This window comes from Lactuca sativa, chromosome 1, assembly GCF_002870075.4.
Source record: "Lactuca sativa cultivar Salinas chromosome 1, Lsat_Salinas_v11, whole genome shotgun sequence".
Classification (NCBI taxonomy): Eukaryota; Viridiplantae; Streptophyta; class Magnoliopsida; order Asterales; family Asteraceae; genus Lactuca; species Lactuca sativa.
Window position 1 is genome coordinate 2,221,112 of NC_056623.2, and position 21,197 is coordinate 2,242,308.

At 33.6% G+C, this 21,197-nt stretch overlaps 2 protein-coding genes across 3 annotated transcripts; one reads left to right on the plus strand and one right to left on the minus strand.

Annotated features, from left to right (window-relative positions):
* The first annotated feature begins 1,592 nt into the window (after positions 1-1,592).
* Positions 1,593-9,644, plus strand: LOC111894753 (serine/threonine-protein kinase CTR1). 2 transcript variants are annotated; one of them, XM_052768126.1, is made up of 15 exons: positions 1,597-3,174; positions 6,125-6,423; positions 6,606-6,750; positions 6,898-7,010; positions 7,083-7,246; positions 7,356-7,667; positions 7,796-7,836; positions 7,944-8,012; positions 8,122-8,222; positions 8,336-8,420; positions 8,503-8,601; positions 8,693-8,761; positions 8,905-9,036; positions 9,127-9,221; positions 9,333-9,644. In XM_052768126.1, exons 1-15 carry the CDS (start codon positions 2,350-2,352, stop codon positions 9,418-9,420), a joined length of 2,637 nt encoding a protein of 878 aa, XP_052624086.1. In that variant the 5' UTR covers positions 1,597-2,349; the 3' UTR covers positions 9,421-9,644. The 2 variants fall into 2 exon arrangements, with proteins under 2 accessions (XP_052624088.1, XP_052624086.1); XM_052768128.1 differs by lacking the exon at positions 8,693-8,761 and having other exon boundaries at positions 1,593-3,174.
* An 8,128-nt stretch (positions 9,645-17,772) lies between these two features.
* On the minus strand, positions 17,773-20,262 carry LOC111894723 (double-stranded RNA-binding protein 7). The gene is made up of 4 exons (XM_023890818.3): positions 20,068-20,262; positions 19,905-19,927; positions 18,671-18,933; positions 17,773-18,582 (listed from the first exon to the last, which is right to left on the minus strand). The coding sequence occupies exons 2-4, from the start codon at positions 19,921-19,923 to the stop codon at positions 17,941-17,943; spliced, it is 924 nt and encodes a 307-aa protein (XP_023746586.1). The 5' UTR covers positions 19,924-19,927; positions 20,068-20,262; the 3' UTR covers positions 17,773-17,940.
* Positions 20,263-21,197: the final 935 nt, after the last annotated feature.

Here is a 21,197-nt window from a genome sequence, read left to right on the forward strand (position 1 = left end):
TAAATAATAGTGGTTCTTGATCTTTTGAACTAGACATGAGAACTTTGTTTGAGACCATACATGACATGAGTGATGGTTAAATACATTGGTTTAGCGCCGACACCATGGAAGACGGAAACATTATTGAGAAGTATTGCCAGATATTTATGATCATCACGGTGTGTTGAAGTTATCTTGGAAGCATAGATGATGCCATGCCTGGCTATCATCTTTGTGTGGGCGGGGTAGCTTCGTACATTGCAATAAATAAGACTTGTCTTCTTTGTGGTACGATTGGTCCCCATGCCCAGCTAGTGTTGGTCGTACAGGATCAAAAGAGGCATTAAGAGGTCCCTTCTTGCTATCCCCGGCCCAAGCACATACTATATTGCCCATGCCCAGCTAGCAATGATGTGCTTTGGTCAGCAGTGTCGCCTGTCCCTTTTTGCGCATCGTTTGGTGCATTCTGGAGGTTGTTTTTAGGGGTGTAAGTGAGACAAGCCAACTCGCGAGAAACTCGAGACCGACTCGGAAAATACTCGAAATCGACTCAACCTTAATCGAGCCGAGCTCAAGCTCGAGCTACTCGAGTACCTTATCGAGCCGAGCTCGAGTACAAAAATACTCAGCTCGTAAGGTTCGCGAGCTTAGTCGAGCTTAGTGTAATTTACATATATGTCATTTCTTTATAATTGTTCATTTATAAGATATATGTCATTTCTTTATAATTATTCATTTATGACATATATGGTTGATGTTATATTGATATTAGGTGATTAATAGTGGTTTTTTTGGTAGTTTGGATATTTACATGTGGAATGTTTAATATTTCTTACTTAATTTAGTGATTTTTATTTTTTAAAATATTAGTTGAGCCGAGTCGAGCCGAGCTCGATACTATCGAGTATTTCACGAGCCCGAGCTCGAGCTTAAAATCAAGGCTCGAGTCGAGTGCGAGCCGAGTTTCGAGCTCGAGTATTTTAGTCGAGCCGAACTTCGAACTTGGTAGTATTCAGGTCGACTCGGCTCGTTTACACCCCTAGTTGTTTTAGCTTATGGTTGCTTGCATGGCCTTGTGCCAAGTGGGTGGCTGTTAGTTTGATGATCTTCGGGTATGTCTACCCTAAAGGTGCATGAGTGGTGTTTGGTTTGTAACGGATGGTTGGATGTCTGCTTGAGCAGCAACTTCCATGCGTTCTTACATCTTCACTTGTGTTACAACTTCCATGCCTTGAACATGGTGGGTTCCTGTGTTGCATACCTAATTGATGACATTGTGTTGTTTGAACAAAGTTTCCTTTCGTTAAGCATCGATTGCGGTGCCAACAAACCCTGAAGCTCGTATTAAACTACAAAGTGGCGTGATATGTGAAGCCAAAATAAAGGTTCATATAGTCAATTTCATATTCATAATTGAACCTTTTGGAGAAAATTTATGCTTTGTATTTTTTTTAGAATGGCTATTCATACACCTATATAACTCTATTTATAATTTATAAATTTTGTACACCAAAAAACGAACCCAAAATAAAAAAAGCTCACTTTAAACACCATCGGACCAGACTCGACCCGACCTAAACCGACCCGCCGCTTTATTTGCATGGCAGTTAATTTAAACAAATGAATCGGCGGTTCCCAGACTAGATAAAATACATTTTTTTTCTTCCAAATAACGATGCAGCCGCCCTTTCCTCCAATTAGAAACCCCGTCTAACCTACGCCGGTTGTGCATACCAATCTGTCTTCCTTATCACCTGCGCCTTATTTTGTTTATTTATTTTATTATTTATAGTAACCCAGACAGTCTCTGCTGTTCCGTTCTTGAAGCGAGTCCTCTGCAAATCCACCAATCAACTTATCTTTTCATCCTTCAAGCCTCAGTTCTCATAAATTTGTCATACATAGTGGTTTGTTTTCATGATTATAGCTAGGATCACTTTTAATTTGTTAATGAACTAGATCCTACGTACGTACGTATTCTTGCTTCACGACGATTAAGCGTTGCTAGATTTTGTTTTTCAAAGCTTATATATATAATATCGCGTTTTATGATGAAGATTCGTGATTTGGATTAAGATCAGAAGCAGTTTCATCACGAATTTTTGTGTACTTCTGTTTTGGTTATTTCAAGTGAGAAAATGCGTTCCTTGCTGCGGTTCATCAAGTCGACAACACGTAAAAAATTGCTGCAGAAATACGATCAGTTTTCTTTCACCGGTGCTGTTAACTTCCGACCAAGAGAATAGGATCTGTGCTAGATTTAGATAGAGATAGAGAGAAAGAAAGAAAAAGAGAGTTAGACTTTTTTTTTTTTTTTTTTTTGCCCTTTTCGATCTATTTACATAAAACAACCTATAGGTGTTTGTGAAAATGCCGCATAGAACAACTTACATTTTCCCGAGGCAATTTCCCGAAAGCGGTGGGATCACGAATTCGTTATCAATAGCTGAAGATCACGAGAAGAAGAAGATCTCGAAAGAAACGTCAAGTTTCATGATCGAAGGCGATAGCGATAGGGTCACGAATACAGATCATGTGTACGGACATACAGCTTTGCTATCAGGACGGCACCATTTTAACAGCTGTAAAAGCGATCGGAGCCACGGGAAGAAGACCAAACAGCAACTTGCTGCTTTCGTAAATTGGTTGGTGGAGAAAAAAACTTCCGGAGGTGGTTCAGTTTCCGGCTCCGGGCACGTGAGGCTGAACAACAACGACTTGAAACATTTCTCGCCGGTGCCGGTGAAAGATGTTGTCGACGACGACTGGCGTAGTCACGTCTCCGACGCCGATTTTAATCATCCAACCACACAGAAAAGCATTGGTGATCGACAGGTTTCTCTGCGGAGGTTATCCAGTGATGCCGCAAGTAGTTACGCGGCGAGTTTGTTCTCCGGCACGATCGCTACGTCGAGTTCTGCTGCTTTTTATAAGGATCCGGTAACGGAGGAGACGATAGGGATGAGAGAGGAGGATGTGATGGTGGGGAATGGTGATGGTGGTGTTGGAGATGATGATCGTCGGAATCTTGTCCAAAGGTGGCGTGAGAGTTATTACTTGCAACTTACGCTAGCTAAACGGTTAACCCATCAAGCAACCATCGGTGACGAGCCTACACTTATACAAGGACGTGGTGGTGGTGGCGGTCCTGCCGTGACGTGTTATGATGCAGAGTCTGTTTCGTATCGTCTCTGGGTATGATTTTTCTCCTTTACTTCTGTACTTTCATTGATTTACCGATGATCGATCTTTGCATTTTAGTGTTAATCGATCTTGTTCTGCTTTATGGATGCTAAAAAAGTACGCCGGCGATCGTTAGTTGACGGCAGTCCGGCACCATCAACCACCACTTGAAATTAATTTGTCCTATTTTCATCCTAAACTAATTACAACTTTTAATTTAATATCAAGATGATATGATTGCTTTTCTAAAATAAAGAGTTTTCTATTGGGAAAAATAAAAAAATCAAAACAAATTGGGTTGGTTTGGTTGTTGATACCAAACCAAATCTTGTATTAATTAATAATTAGATTTATATATACTTCTTATCCTAAATAGTCATTTATCTTGCAACATATTTGAGGGTACTGTATAATTAGTGAGATTATATTGGGAACGATCAATTCTATAGTTTTCGATCATTAAAAATGATAATTGTTGGCAAAAAAAAAAAAAAATTGCGAGTTCTTTTAGTTTTGTTCAACCATATTTTTATTTGCAAGAGTAATCAATGTTTTGTTTAAAAAAAATTATTTAGATGATGAATTTAAATAGAAGTATTCTTCTACACATATATAGCCAAAATTCAATTATTAGACGCATTGTTTAAGCATTAACGTTTGATTCTTAGTTGTTAAATGTGAGAAATTACGTTAATTAAATACAGACCTTGAGATCATGTTAAAAATAGAAGTCTTCATTTCGTGTCCATATTTTTATGTCTTTAGATAAGACAATCGTGTATCCTTTATTCTTCCCATCACGTATGAATTGGACCATCTTGTATGGACCTATAAAAAAAAATAGAAATTGCAGAAAACAACAGCCTTGTGTGACGCCCTACATACATAATTTAAGCTATATATTCATGCAATTTGCAACAACTTTTTTTTTTTCTAAAGTGTCTTCCATAATGGTTGCAGTCCTTTTTTCAAAAGTTTCAAAAAAAAACTACCAATTTGATCATTACAATTACATATAACTTAATTATATACATTTACACCTATATATTCTTTTGTGAATTATTTTACATGCACAGTTCAAACAATTTTCTTGATTATATATCAAATCAAGTATCTTAATATCATTGGGGGGTTTTTTTCTATATACATCTTTCTAGATTGTCTATCAATCATCATCATCCATCCTTCTTTTCTTCCAATTATATATCCGTTGATTTTGCTTAGGTCATGTACGCTTTTATTTCCATTTCATGCTATAATTTACACACATTATCATTTAAGATTAGCTAAATGTTCTAAGAATAAACAACTTCTTATAATGTGTGAGTGTGTGTAAATTATATATGATTTTGCTTAGGTCATGTACGGTTTTTTTCTATATACATCTTTCTAGATTACATGTTTATCAATCATCATCATCATCCATCCTTCTTTTCTTCCAATTATATATCCGTTGATTTCCATTTCATGCATACAAATGAAACACTAAATGTTGTAAGAATAAACAACTTCTTATAATGTGTGAGTGTGTGTTTTTGTATTTCTGCAAAAAATGCTAATTCAAAAAGTTAATTGATCTTTATCTAGTCATTTAGGATTAGCTGTGGCCGGGGTTCCAATAAAATTAATCTTTATTTATTTAGATAAGAATAGAGAGCATATTAATATATAATTAAGTAGATAATTTGGTTGTAATTAATCATCTTGGGTTGTAATTAAGTAGTCAAACTTATTCTTCTAGAGATGCAATACAGACATAGAAACCATAAAAATAAACGTATATAGTTTAAATGATAATTTATTGATCGAAGTTTAGGTAGGAAATTAAACGTTACATATTATTTTTAAACACCTTTTTATGATTATTATTGATACTAAATTATAGTTTTTGTGGTGATTTGGAAATTGGCATGAGGATACCTACCTAGCAAAGTATTATTCTTCATGTGCAACATACAAAGTTGCTTCGATCATTGATTAAAAAGCAAATTAAAGTTGCTTTGAAGCAATGGGGGGTTAAATCGGACCATAGTTAGGCCAATTTTCTAGTATTAGAATGGACGTGATTGACATGACTATTCTTAGTATATATCTTGAGTATATGCTACGCATCCACAACTAACAACTTTTCCATGTATTACTCTTTTCTAGTAATGAACGTCATCTTTAGTTTTAAACAAATATTCAATTTGCAATTTTTTGTTTTCTTCTGAATTATTATAAAATATGGACCACATTAATTAGTTCAAGTTTCATTATTAAAGATTAATTTAAACTTTTGTTAGATCTTTTATATATATATATATATATATATATATATATATATATATAAAGTTAGTTGTTATATTTCTCTTATAACACGATTGGAGTAATATATTCGAGAGGCTCCCAAGTTGAGTGACCTTGGTTTGTAGTTTGAACATATTTTAAAAACTTTTTGTCAAATGGCAAACCGATATTCGATCTTTCTGTAGGTAGTTTTGGACAAAAATATCAATAGTATGATATGTTGATTAAAACAACATAAACTTAATTATAATGTAGTTATTCCTATGAAAACAGAATCATTTTCATGTCAATATTCCATAGAATTAGGATATATATAATTAGAGATCAATTACTCTCAATATAATGATGGATGATAAAGAACAAAAATGTGTTCTTAAATGCATCTTTCCTGTTATTTTTTATGTGTATGAAATATTGGGTTGGTATATATATAAAGATATATGAATAATTGATAACCACTTTTTTCAAAAAGTATAACGTACGTACAAATATTCCCTTGTCAACTAAATTGGTTATCGATCATGTCTTGAAAGAAGAAATATATATCCAGTCTTAATTTGTTGATGTTAATATATTGCTCCATTTGTTTGAATAAAAATTTCATTTAACTTTAATTGTGTTTTGATAATTAATTAATTAATGGTTAATTTGTTTGTGAAAAATGAATTTGCAGGTGAATGGTACTTTATCTTACAATGATAAGATATCAGACGGGTTCTATAACATCCTTGGAATGGATCCTTATATGTGGATGATGTGCAGCAACTCTGAAGAAGGCAAACGCTTGCCATCTTTACTCTCACTCAAAGCTGTGAACCCAGGCACCACATCAATGGAGGTGCTTCTTGTGGATAGATATGGGGATTCACGCCTCAGAGACTTGGAAGATAGAGCACAAGACCTCTATTTTTCTGCTGAAAACAATCTCATGTTGGCTGAAAAGCTAGGAAAACTTGTTGCTTCTACAATGGGGTATATATATATATATATATATATATATATATATATATATATATATATATATATATATATATATATATATATATATATATGTATTGAATTATTTTGGCTTAATTAATTATTGCATGTGCATCAACTAAAACCTTAAAAATTTTATGTATTGATATTGTTATATATTTTAAATTTTAATTAAGGGGGTCGTTTCCTATTGAGCAAGATGATCTCCATGCACGATGGGAATCGGCTAGCATGAGGCTGAGGGATCTTCAGAATGGCATTTTGGTCCCGATTGGAAGCTTGTCCATAGGACTGTGTAGACACAGAGCTATTCTTTTCAAGGTTATATATATATATATATATATATATATATATATATATATATATATATATATATATATATATGATTTAAATTCAATATATATTATATGATGGAGCTGGCTACTTATATATATTGATGGAAATTAATATATATGGATGCATATGCAGAAACTGGCAGACTATGTGGGACTACCTTGTCGCATAGCTCGAGGCTGCAAGTATTGTGTTGAAGATCATAGATCCTCATGCCTTGTCAAAATTCAAAACGATAAATCCACAAGGTCAAATTCTTATATCTAATTTCATTGTTTATTTTATTTTTATTAATGTATGTTTTGTTTAATTATATGTAGGGAGTATGTAATGGATCTAATTGGGCAACCAGGAAACATGTATAATCCGGATTCATCAATAAATGGAGATATACTTTCTTCGGTGCCTTCACCATTTCAAAGCTCTCATTTGAAAGAAGTTGAACAAGTTTATGTGGATCGAGCATCCATTTCTCAAGTGAAGAGTACGTGGTTATTAATTGTTAATTAATATACATACATACATAAAACTGTCCCGGCCCCCTAAATAATGTATATGATGAATTAATGTGGTAATTAAATGAATGCATGCAGGCATTGAAGGAGGAGGGGGAGTATGTGAGGAAGAAAGTGTAGTAGAATCAAAGGAAATGAGATGTGTCCCGGTCCCAGTCCCAGTCCCAATTGATAGAAACTATAGAGTTTGTGAGATGATTGAAACGCCAAAAGCAGTGAAATACAGTAGTAGTGAGCAGTTATCAGATATTGATCAAGGCAAGAGTACAATTAGAAGCAATAGTTTTCCTGTGACTGCTCCAAGGTACTTGACCCTTGAGCCATCTCTTGCAATGGACTGGCTGGAGATAGCTTGGGATGACTTGCATATCAAGGAGCGTATTGGTGCTGGTAACCATTCGCCATTAACCATTACCTTAATTACTACTCCAAACTCCAAATCATTTATATTATATACTATAACTACTTAATTAATAAAATATAGCATTAACATACATGGGTAATGTTGGTTGTTTCAGGCTCTTTTGGGACAGTGCATCGAGCAGAGTGGCATGGATCGGTTGGTCTTTTTCTATAACCAAAACACAATGCATCATTGATTATATACTATTATTTTCAGAATCTAATTAATTTAACTCTTTTGTTTTTTATTGTACATATGTGTAGGATGTGGCAGTTAAGGTATTAACTGTCCAGGACTTCCAAGATGATCAGTTGAAGGAGTTTCTGAGGGAGGTATATATATAGTATAACTATAACAAACATTATTTCTATATTTATAATGTATGTTTTTATATAAAAAATTGTATTCTAAATTTGGTGTTGAATATTGGTTTGTTGTAAGGTTTCAATTATGAAACGAGTGCGGCATCCGAATGTGGTTCTGTTCATGGGTGCAGTGACTGTTCGCCCACATTTTTCAATAGTGACAGAGTACTTACCTAGGTAGCCTAACCTCCCTTTTCATTTTATATACAGTATAACTCAATCAATATCATTATCATGCATGGAAAGTTGCTTTTTGTTATATATAACTGATGATGAAACATTAATTACAGGGGTAGTCTATTTCGTCTTATACATCGACCAACAGCTGGTGAAATTATGGATCAAAGGCGACGTATACGCATGGCTTTGGATGTGGTTGGTTAATTACACTAAATTTTTATTATTATGAATCTTGAATTTCAACAATAATTAAAATAATTATTATTTGTTGTTGCAGGCAAAGGGTATCAATTATCTTCATTGTCTTAATCCTCCAATCGTTCACTGGGATCTCAAATCTCCAAACTTATTGGTCGATAAAAACTGGACTGTCAAGGTACTTACATTAATCCAACACGTACTTAATTTGTAACTAACCGTTTTCTGTATTTGACCCACATGTTATATATAAATGTACGTATTTGTAGGTTTGTGATTTTGGGTTATCCAGATTTAAAGCAAATACTTTCATATCATCAAAATCTGTTGCAGGAACAGTAAGCTTCTGTAATTACAGTTTGTTAGTCGTTTCTTGTCCTGTCTGAAATATACCATATATGCACATGTAATTATAATATACTAGTATAAGTAATTAACTGTTTTTTTTTTATATATATATCTATATATGTAATGATGACAGCCTGAATGGATGGCCCCTGAATTCCTGCGTGGTGAGCCCTCGAATGAAAAATCTGATGTTTACAGTTTCGGTGTCATCTTGTGGGAGCTCGTCACCATGCAGCAGCCATGGAACGGACTCAGCCCTGCCCAGGTCAGCTTAATCATAAATAAATTAAAATAATCCTTTTATTTATCATATAAGGGAAAAAATCTTTTTTTATTTTACTTAAATTATATTCAGGTTGTGGGAGCAGTGGCTTTCCAGAACAGGAAACTAACGATACCCATCAACACCCCTCCGGCATTAACTTCACTCATGGAATCATGTTGGGCCGAGTAAGATTTAACAAACACTTGCCATCTATCTATCTATCTATCAATCTTTTTATCTCAGCTCCTCTTGTACTTTTTCTAAACTGGTTAATTAATTTTCCATGTGTTTCACAGTGATCCTGCTCAACGCCCAACTTTTAAGAGCATTGTTAACTCTTTAAAGAAGTTGCTCAAGTCTCCAGCACAAATGGGACCTCCATGAATTCACGACTACATTTACATTCTCTTCTCTTCTCATTTTTCTTTTTTTCTGACATTTTCATGTATACCAAACTACCTGAACCTGCAAATGGTTCTATAAACATCTAGATAAACTATCATAAATCGAAACATCCTCAAGGGATCAACTAAAATATGTAAAACTTAAAAGGGCTAGCTTCAGGTTTATGGACCTAGCTAGCTAAGTAATCCATATAAGTTTCTTAATTACTTCTTCACAATTCAATCCTAGTAATGCATTACATTTGAGAAACAACAATATTTAATTGTTACTTATTTTTAACAACTGCATGTTTGTTTCTAAATTGGTTCAACAACATATAAGGCTGTCTCTTTAGTCTTTACTTGAAAAATAGGTTGCTAATGAAAGTGAATGCGGGGAGTAGCTTTTAGGGTTTAATCGCTTCAACAAACAATTAATGATTTCACACTCAAAGTAATACTAATGTAAATCAAAATAAGAGCATGGTAACAAACAATTAATGATTTCACACTCAAAGTAATACTAATGTAAATCAAGATAAGAGCATGGTATTTTATATGGTTTACACGATTAGAATGATTGACTCCAACCACAAATGAACATATGAAAAAGATTCTGTTGATACTATTGAATTGCTTACATGTTACAAGTTATATATATATATATATATATATATATATATATATATATATATATATATATATATATATATATATATATATATATATATATATATATATATATATATATAAAAGTTGACTTACAAAAAATGTCAATAACATCAAACCTGAAAACTCTGACAAATTTGACCATTACCTCAGTTTAGTATCAAATCTGATAAATGCATGCATCTTATTGTTGGTAAAGTAAAAAAGTGAATCATTCTCCACAATTTAACAATAATAGATTTTTTGGTTAAAAAAATAAATCTTTTGTATTTAGTATACCTATAATCTCCAATCAACCAAATATTATTAATAGCACCTAAAATCATATAGTTATTTGTTAAATATTAATCCATTAAAATTTAACAAAGCACATCCTCCAAACCACATGAGATAATATTTAAAAGGACAAAATTGCAAAAATGGTCCCTGTGGTATGTAAAATTTTGGGGTTTTAGTCCAAACAGTGACTTTTTTGGTTTCATAGTCCTTTTGGAGTGGTTTGTATGTGAAAATGGTCCCTCTGAAAACTAAAATGACTATAATACCCTTGGGGTATTTATTTTTCATTTTTCTTTCATTATTCTTAAAATTTAATATTTATTTATTTATTTTAACAATTAAAAAGATTAAAAAAGGGTCCATCTCTCTCTCTCTCTCTCTCTCTCTCTCTCTCTCTCCCCTAGAAGGGCATGTCTTTGATCGCTTTCTCCAAGCTCTGTAAGAACTACCAGGGAAGCCATAGCCAGTAGCTCTTGGATGAGCTTGACCAAAACCTCCATTGTTGTGTACACAAGCACCACTTATTCCCATGGTTTTGCCTTTGTTTTCAAGGATAAGAGACAATGGTATCAAAGATGAATGTGAAACTGATGAGAAAGCCATTCGATTTTCAAACCCCTTTGATAAATATGGTACACTGCCATCATCAGTTCCAAATTGATCCATGGATCTCGCTCGTTCTTGCTTTATCGGATCCATAAATTGGGGGGGGGGGGGGGGGGGTCGTTTTCGCGAATTTGACATATATTCTGATGAGAGCTTGAATTATCACCATCCCTGGAGATGAATCTCGATAAAATGCGTTCCGTTTCGGGGTATTATGCCCGAGGGTTGAAGAATGGGTCAGCATCTTCGTCTTCATACATGTCACTGTTTATCAAATTTGAGAAATACGAACTTGGTGTTGATTTGTATCGCGTCAAACCGGAGTTCATAGTTTGTTGACCCTGCCCCTGCTGTTGCAATTAATGTTGATGTTGTTGTTGCCGTTGATTATGAAGATCTGAATCCATTAGAACCCTAGAAGTTGCTCCATTTGCATATGGTGTTGTTTATGCAACTGTCGGAATCGATGGGTCTATATGGATTTGGGGGAAATCAAAACAGGGTAAATTATGTAAGGTTTTGGAATCGGAATCACATAAGTATCTGGGTGATATATGTATTCCTTTAAGTTGAAAGTCCATTATGTGTGCATTTTCTAAATTTTTAGTGTTTATATATATGAAATGTGTACAGATGAAGAATATGTGATGACGAAGAGAGAGAGAGAGAGAGAGAGAGAGAGAGAGAGCTGGAGCAGCCTCCCTCACCACCACAAACACCCCCAGCTGCTGCTGCGGATTTTCTTCTGCTTGTGCGCTACTGGATCAACACGAAGGAAACCAAGGGAAGCCGCTGGAGCAGCCTCCCTCACCACCACAAACGACGACCGCTGCCTCCACCTCCCTTTCTCATTCATAGTTCACCAACGAAAACCTACCCCTTCTTCATTCTTTTTAGTCGATTGGAGCTACCAAACACCCCTAAATGTCGAAAGTTTCAGTTGTTTTGTTTCTCCCGGTTTATTGTTGCCAGCGAACAGGTGAGAGGACCAAGGAAAGCTCGATAGATATCGACTCCTTTCCCCTCCTCGGTATTTACCGGCCACACCAAAACTGTCATCGACTGCAATTACTTCACCTTCCTCGATATGTGGCTGCCAACGATGAAATCAATAAGGCCAAGGAGGAATCGTCGGTCTCGACGAACTCCTTCTCCCCTCGCCGCGATCTGTTTGACCCCCACCGGTGCCCTCGATTTTTTGACTAGTTTCGTTCGTGTCCATCCCCGATCGTTCGTGTTCAAGGCAGGACCTGGTTTTAGAAACCGAGAGAGAGACAGAGAGAGAGAGAGAGAGAGGTGGGCCCTTTTTATTTTTTTAATTGTTAAAATAAATAAATAAATATTAAATTTTAAGAATAATGAAAGAAAAATGAAAAATAAATACCCCAAGGGTATTATAGTCATTTCAATTTTCGGAGGGACCATTTTCACATACAAACCACTCCAAAAGGACTACAAAACCAAAAAAATCACTGTTTGGACTAAAACCCTAAAATTTTGCATACCACAGGGACCATTTTTGCAATTTTGTCTATTTAAAAGCCATAAATTAAATGTTAGAAAATAAGGGATCAGAATAACAATAAAAACAAACTTGAATAGATTAAAGGATCGTTGTTTATCAAACACTTTCTGAAATCTGTAATTCATCCCTCTTGTTTGGGGTACACGAATTCAGAAGTGAGATAATCCAAAAATGAACCGATCTGAATTACAAACCTAATTTAGATTGTGAAACACAAAATACCTGTTAATGTGCTCTTGAGAGATAGAACAAATCTTAAAATCAGATTTTGATAGTATATGAACAAATCTTAAAATCAGATTTTGATAGTATATGGTTTGTAACCCATTTTCTGGAACGTGAAGAATGTTCTTATACCAGACTAAGCTTCTGTGCTATAGCGGCGTTATAGTGTTTTGCGAAGGTCAAGAACCGTTATTTTCAGTTTAGCACTTTCATTTCGCGGCACCACAATTAGCGCCCTATTCACCGCTATTTCAATAACCGATATAGCGGCGGGCGTTATTCCATTTTCGTTCACATTTTGGGCCATTTGGTTACTTTTTCAATGAAAAACTAGTTTTAATGATCTAACTACACTTTAATTTTAAAAAGCCCGAACAACTAACATAATTAAAAGCATTCAAATCAACTACGTCTGCCGACAACTCTCTTTCTCATCTCTTTCTGCACACACGACGACATGAGCTGCTATGGTCGGACTCCATTAATGCTTTGTGTGAACCGACCCACACCTATGAGGCAACGACTTAGGACTTAACTCCTTAAATCAACCACGACCTACTAATACGATACTGAACCCGTACAATGCAATTAAACTCTATTTGACACTTTGACACTACCTAGTTTCTATATTACTATAATAGAATATTATGTTATGTTTTTATATGACTTTTTAGGTTTGATGATATTAATTCTATAGACTTATAGTATTAATACTTAAATATATAAATTCTATATAAATATAAAATAAAATTATAAATTATATGTAATATTAAAAAACCGCTATATCATCGTTATACCACCGCAATCTCAAATAGTGGCATGTGACCGCTTTTGAAATTTTTACCGCGATAATTGAATAGACACCAGAGAGAAAAATGATTGTGGCAATTGCCTCCGGATTTGGCACCAAAAACTGGTAGTTATTAGACATAACTAATGCTTGCATAATCAAGATGTCATCAAGTGAGTTTTGGCGGGAAAATGCATAGCCAATGTAAAAATCCATTTAGGTTTCGGGGCGCTGCCCCTTGAAACCATCGCCAAAGGCTTTGCCCCTTGGACCCCGCTAGGGGCGCTGCCCTTAGACCCCTCCAAGGAGTTACATCCCTTTGGAACCCTGCACCCAGGGGCGTTGCCTCCGAACCCCCCATATTCCCGAGTTCACATTTATCACTCCGAGTGTGCACCCTGCACCTCCTAAATCGGTCTATCTCATTATTAATAACAAAAAAATGTTGATAACACTAAAATCACCAACATTAACATCAATCATCTTCATGTTTATAAGATGGAAGTTTATAGAGTACAATCAAAACGTGTCCACTTACCAAGTATGCATTCTCAACAATTGTTTAGCTCGCCAACATAAGAAAAATAATGTATGATCATATGCATGATAAAAATTGTAAATGATTCAATTTTAATATGATAAATGGCTGCACAATTAATATGAACATTTTCTTCATAGGCATTAAAAATGATTGTACAATTATCCAATCTGAGCAATGACAATAGATAAGTTCTTTAAGAACCAAGATTGTTATGTTATTTCTAATATCCTAGAAAGTGAAGATATTTTTATTTTGCCGTCAATAAACCTCCGTCCACCTTCAAAATATATATATATATATATATATATATATATATATATATATATATATATATATATATATATATATATATATATATATATATATATATATATATATAGGCTTAGGTTATTTTATTTTTACTAACTATTGTATGCCAGAATGAACAGATCTGGACCACCGGATGGAATAGAATCAAAGGTCATGATCTAAGGGTCTATGATATTAGAATATGATAACATGTACCATATAATCACACAAATTTAAGCATAAGGGCATTTTAGTCAATTAATCTATATTAAAAAACGAAAATTTCAGATTTTTATGGATATTTAATTCCTTTATTTATAAAAATATGAATATTTTAAATTAATTCAAATTTAAAAATCCGATTTTATTCTATCAGAATGACAGAATGTCAACCTTAAAATAGTAAATATATTTTTCGATTTTATTCTGTCAGAATGACAGAATGTCAACCATAAACTAGTAAATATATTTTCGATTTTATTCTGTCAGAATGACAGAATGCCAACCATAAACTAGTAAATACATTCTGAAAGAATACACAAAATCGATTCTTGAACTAGTAATATACCAAATAATTACATTGTATGATTGTGATTCATTGAATAATAACAACATTCTGCGAAAATAACAAGAGTAATTCTTAAAAAATAACAACATTCTTAAACAGTGAGTGTGATCATTCTTTGATTCATTCTTCAAGTCTTTCCCATCAGGTCTTCAAGCCATTCTTCAAGTCATTTCTATCACAATCATACAATGTAACAACTGCACATTAAACATATAAATAATTAACATTCTATCAGAATTGCATTGCATGAAAACCAGTTGCATCGCGGGAAAATCATTCTTATGTGATTCTACCATAATCATTTTTATGTGATTGATCTTGAAATGATACAAACTCTTGTCAGCCTAAACCATGTCATCACTGAATCTCCTACTAATAAAACACTTAGCATCTGAAAAATAAACACGGCACAAGCAACCACATTGTGATAAAAAGGGATGTGGGGTTAGAATAAAAAGAATGGTGTATATTCTAACTTCACAAAGAATCACAATAAGAGGAAAATGTACCAGAGAAGATAGGCTATGAAAAATACATTGTCTTCTTCACATCAAACTTCATTGATTTTTCATTTGTCTGCGATTATAGATACCTTCTCCAATCGATTTTCATTTCACATCAAACTTTGACAACAAATCGACATCTTAAACCCATCTGTTCTTCAAAATCGAAAAATATGAACACTAATTTTGACTTTTTCGAAACAAACTCCAACTTATGACCGTGAAGTGCAAATTGTATTAGAATATTTCTTCAATAAAAAAAACAGAAATAGAACATTGAATAAATCGAATTAATAAGATGATGAACGCAATCTCGATCTTGAATCAAAATCGAGATAAAGTCTGGACGACTTGATAAAATCAATTTGATTTTGTAGATCATAGATGTCGAAAGAAACTTACCAAATCAATTATATCGCAAGAAACTAGATCGTTGAGAAATCAAAATATGTTCGAAATCAATCGACGATAGAAGACCTGGTGTTGCCGATTTGGGTTTCAATATTTCTACATGTTGACGAGTCTTGATCGAATTTGATGGCGCCGATGTAGACACACCCGAAACCACCTCCGTCGATCTTTGTTGATCGGTTGAAGCCATTGGTGGCTGATTTGAGTTCGGGGAAAGTGAAGACTCGAAGATATAAGGCAGGATATAAGAGAGACTAGGTCAAATATATTGATTTTATTTCCTTAATTGCAAGATTTCAATTAAAGGACCCCTTAATTAAAAAGTACAAAAGGTCCAAAATACCCTTAAATGATTTATTTAATTATTTTTTATCTCGTGAATTCTCATTGATGCATTTAGGAACACAATGGTTGCTAGAAACATTTGAACCTAGTTCTCTCTCTCTCTCTCTCTCTCTCTCTCTCTATATATATATATATATATATATATATATATATATATATATATATATATATATATATATATATATATATATATATAATGATTGGTCCAGAATCAATCTTACATACACACAATAAATAGTTAGAACAATAACCTAACCTTTTATATATATATATATATATATATATATATATATATATATATATATATATATATATATATTGTGTGCCTGGTTGGAGAAGTATAGAGATGTAGCTATATAGGTGCAAGAGTGGGCCTTGCCCATCCCACACAAATTTGAGGTGAAATATATTATATATAGATTTTATATTTCTTTTGAATAAAGAATACTAAGACTATGAATTATAACATGGTTCAATTCATTCTAAACTTAAATTCATAATTACATGTTAAGACATGTCGATTAAAGAATTAAGGAAATAAGTTTTTGAATATATCAAATTGCATTTCAATCTCCGCAGTGAATTCTCTGTTCATCAGGTTTGTATATTAATATTTATTTATTATCTTAATTAATCAGTTACTTCCAACTTAAACGAATAATTACTTTAGAATCATATATTGTTACCATTTTCAGTATTTTGCTATTTGTTCATATTTTGTAAATAATTTAGCCTACTCTAAAACAAAATTTTGCCTACGCCATTAGAGAAGTAGGGAACAATCCATATTGAAATCATATTTCTAATGTATGCCACTTAATTTTTTTAATTTGGATAATCCATTTCTTGTTTTTTTTTAATTTTTATATGTTACCATTTCCCACATACAATAATTTCCTTTTATTTTTCATGCCGCTCTCTTGTTGACTTTTTTATAGCTATCTATACCAATCATCATGTATTTGGGCATCATCGGTGGAAATCACCAATCACGGTAAAAGTGCTCATGGGGATATTATACATAGGCCACAAACAAGAAATGGGTTTTATTGAATATTCACAGTGATAACCACCTTTGTCGGCATTATTGGAAGAGCTTGATATTGTTGGATGAATTAGGAGGCATGTTTTGAAAGCGAAAAATACTAGAAATGGGGTTGAAATTGGAATAGAACTTAGATAGGGAAATGTTGTGAAAATTATGTTGAGCAAAGGGCCAAATTTATGATGCAAGCAATAAATGAATTTCACAAAAACTGAGAAAAACCTCCGAATAAAATGGGCTAAAGATTTGACATAAACTAACTTCTAGAACTTTATGAATTGCACGAATAAATCACAAAATCACTTTTGTCCAAAAAGTTTAGTTCACTAATTCATATCATAAGTCTATTTTCATGAACTAAATGATTGTTTTATAATATAAGCTTCAAATATGGCCATTTGGTGACATATAACATCCATTTATGAAGAAAAAAACATGGGAATATATACAAAAAACAAATATTTAATAAAACTCATGTGAGTATTTAACAAAAAAACACTATAGCCATATAATGTAATGAAGTAACAAATGCAAAGAAAAACAACAAATGGAAGGGAGTAATCCAGGAACAAAATTTGATTGCATGTGATGCCAATGGGGTCAATATCCAGGTAATTGTTAGAAATTACAAAATACCAAAATACAAGATTTTATATATTTCAAGCTCCAAAAAAAACATACGCCCAATGAATTACATGATGACTATTAAATAACTCAAAATCTCCCTCAACTCATGTTATCACACGCAACCAAATCGTTTTCCCCATTTGACTGTAAATCTTTAACTCCTTCATTCACAACAAAAACACTTTCTCCAATTGCTTTCAACTCTTTGACTTCTTCATTCACAACCAAAACACTTTCACAATTTGACTCCAAATCTTTGACTTTGACCTCATTCTTACTACAAGGATCATCGTCGGTTTTCACCACCCCATCATCATCATCATCGCCACCTGGCATTCTAGCTTTCTTCTTTCGTCGTTGCTTAACAAATTTACTTTTTTTCCTTTTTTTCATTTTCACTTTGCCCTCTGTCTCCACAACCACCTGCTCAGGTTCCTTTCGTTTAGTGGGGACCACCGTATATAACGTATCCGTATCCGTATCCACCGGGTCGGATTGCCAATTGGATTCTGGCCCACTCATCTTTATAGCCAAAAGAGCGATTTTTGCAGCTTTAAGCTCTGCTTCCTTTTTTGTCTTTGCTGCTGTACCAATGTATTTAATTCCACCTATGTCAACAGTGCAATAAAACGGGGATTCCCTCCCCTTTTTTTCATCTTTCGTGCATGTGTATGATGGAATCGCATAGTTCATCTTTTGTGCATATTCTTGAAGCAGATTTTTGCATAATCCAGTTTCATGCTATAAAAAAAAAAGAGAGGAATTTATATCAATCAATTATGAGTTAGGAAAGTTATTATTCTATTAATAAAAAAAAGATTATAGTTACCACAGGATGAGACACGCTTTTATCTGTAGCACCAGATTTTGCAATTTCAATGAGAGCAACTTCAGCAGCAGATTGTTCAGCAGCTTTTCGGTTTAGAAATCCAGTCAAAGAATAATAACTTTCATCATTTAGGACAACAGATGACCTGAATAATGGCTGGTGTGAAGGGCCTTCTTTGATGGTATGATAAATAGGTGTGGTGAGTCCTGCTTTTTGAGCATACTCTTGCAACCGACTTTTGAATACATAGCAATTTGATACACCTGTAACAAGTCCACTTTTACCACTCTTAACACTTGTATAATACTATATGTTAATATAGATATAGGGAGAAAAATAATGTTCAATGGGGTGGGCATTACAAATGAATGCACTAGCAAAGAAAAGGACCAAAAAGTATCTAGAACTGTTTGTCTCTTGGTTTCCTGACCATACATATCTCTCACTTTCCTCTTTTTTGCCTTTAATATATAATTATAACCCTTCTTTCCAATTTGTAGATTATTAGGTATGATTTAAGAAATCAATATTTACTCAACAAGATATCATTGTGAATAATAGGCTGTCATTAAAAAAAAAAAGATATATGCAACAAAAGTTGCCAATCAGATGCCAAAGAATATTTTCAGTTGGTCCATTCAATATAAGCCACATAAAGGGGAATCTTTTGTTACCATGGAAGCACCAACTAGCTCCACTACCATGGGCATCCACAATGCAAGTTGTATAGGAGTTGAATAAGGTGGTGACTAGGATTGAATAGGTGTTAATGGAATGTGGGTGATGACATGAAGTGGAGTTGAATGAGCATTCAAAAGTTTAATAGATATAATAAAGAGATGATTAAAATTGAATAGGTGTTTAATGGGTTGTGGGAGGTAAAACTGTAAAAGTAAATTTGTATAGGTATTTAATGGATGAAGTGGAAATCCATTGAATTCTATAGAGTTCAATGGATTGTAGATGACAGGTCTCGACAGCTACTTAATACTCCAAGACCCCTAATATGTTCATAATACTCTATCTCTTACTGTTTTTCACAGATAATAGAAGTTTAAAATACTTCTGAGCGACATAACTAACTTCATATTTAAGTTACAACAAATTCAAAATAAAAACTTAATGATTCATGGACAAAATTTATACTCAAAGAGAATGAACGATAAATTGGTTCAGAAACTAATGCACCATAACAAGAATCAGTAAGGACCACAATGAAGAAATGAGTACTTACTCTGAAGTTGCTCGTCCATGTACCTGTTATTCCAATTGGAAAAAGAAAACAAAAAAATAGGATTTCAATCAGACATTCAGAAACTTGATACACAGCTGAAGTAAGAAATGGAAATTGACAAGTGATGGTTACAAATGAATCCAACGAAGGAATTAGAGCTTACTTCTTGAGATCTAGAGGTTTGACCTGATTTGTTCAGGCGAAACCCTAGGGAAACGGAGTCAGCGAACAAGCACACAAAGATGATGACAGAGAGCGAGATTGATATGAAAATTGGGGAGGTTTATCGCGCGAATAAACCCTACCTATTAATGCACTGCATAGACTGATTTTTCTTCTTTTGCTTTTCGATATATCAGAATCCGAATATCCGACTTCTAATTTCGGGTACATATTGAAATTTTGACGGATAATTTCCTTTTATAAAATGAACAATGTAAGTATTAGGCAAATTTCAACATTTTCTTTTTAAGATAAAGAGTAAATTGCACGAATGGTCCCTATGGTTTGGTGTAATTTGCACGTTTGGTCCCTAACTTATTTTTTTAACTCGGAAGGTCCCTATATTTGTTTTTGTTACGCGTTTGGTCCCTTTCTTACCTAAAAAGACTATTTTGCCCTTGATTTTTTCATTTATTTAATCAAACACACTCCCAACCCCATCCCGTCACCTTATCTTACCTACCCCACCATTTTCCCCTATTTAAATAATAATGTTTTTAGGTAAAATAAGAACCAAGCTCGTAACAAAAATAAACAGTAGGGACCAAGTGTGTAAAAAAAACAAATAGTAGGGACCTTCCGAGTTAAAAAAAATAAGTTACTGACTAAACGCGCAAATTACTCAAAACCATGGGGACCATTCGTGTAATTTACTCTAAGATAAATTAAATATAATGTTTTGAAAATCGGTTTAAACCAATCGGACTGGAAACTAGGGACGTCGGTTTTATACCAATTTTCAGATTGGATCGAACTGGATAACTTGTTCAAAAACCTGGTTAACAGTAAAAACTTGTTTGAGCCGGTTTATTGGATTTGGATAGTTGGATTTCACTTTACCCGTTACAAAAACAACTCATTTCCAAAACAAATTAAACAGCTCGATCGATTAGTTTAACCGGAATATACACAACTCGAAGGTTGAAACACACCACTGCCAAATATAGGAAATTTTTGCTTATATATATATATATATATATATATATATATACACACACACATACAGAGACACACACACGTATGTAGAAAAATATATAATATATAAACTTATGGAATTCCAATTGAACCGGC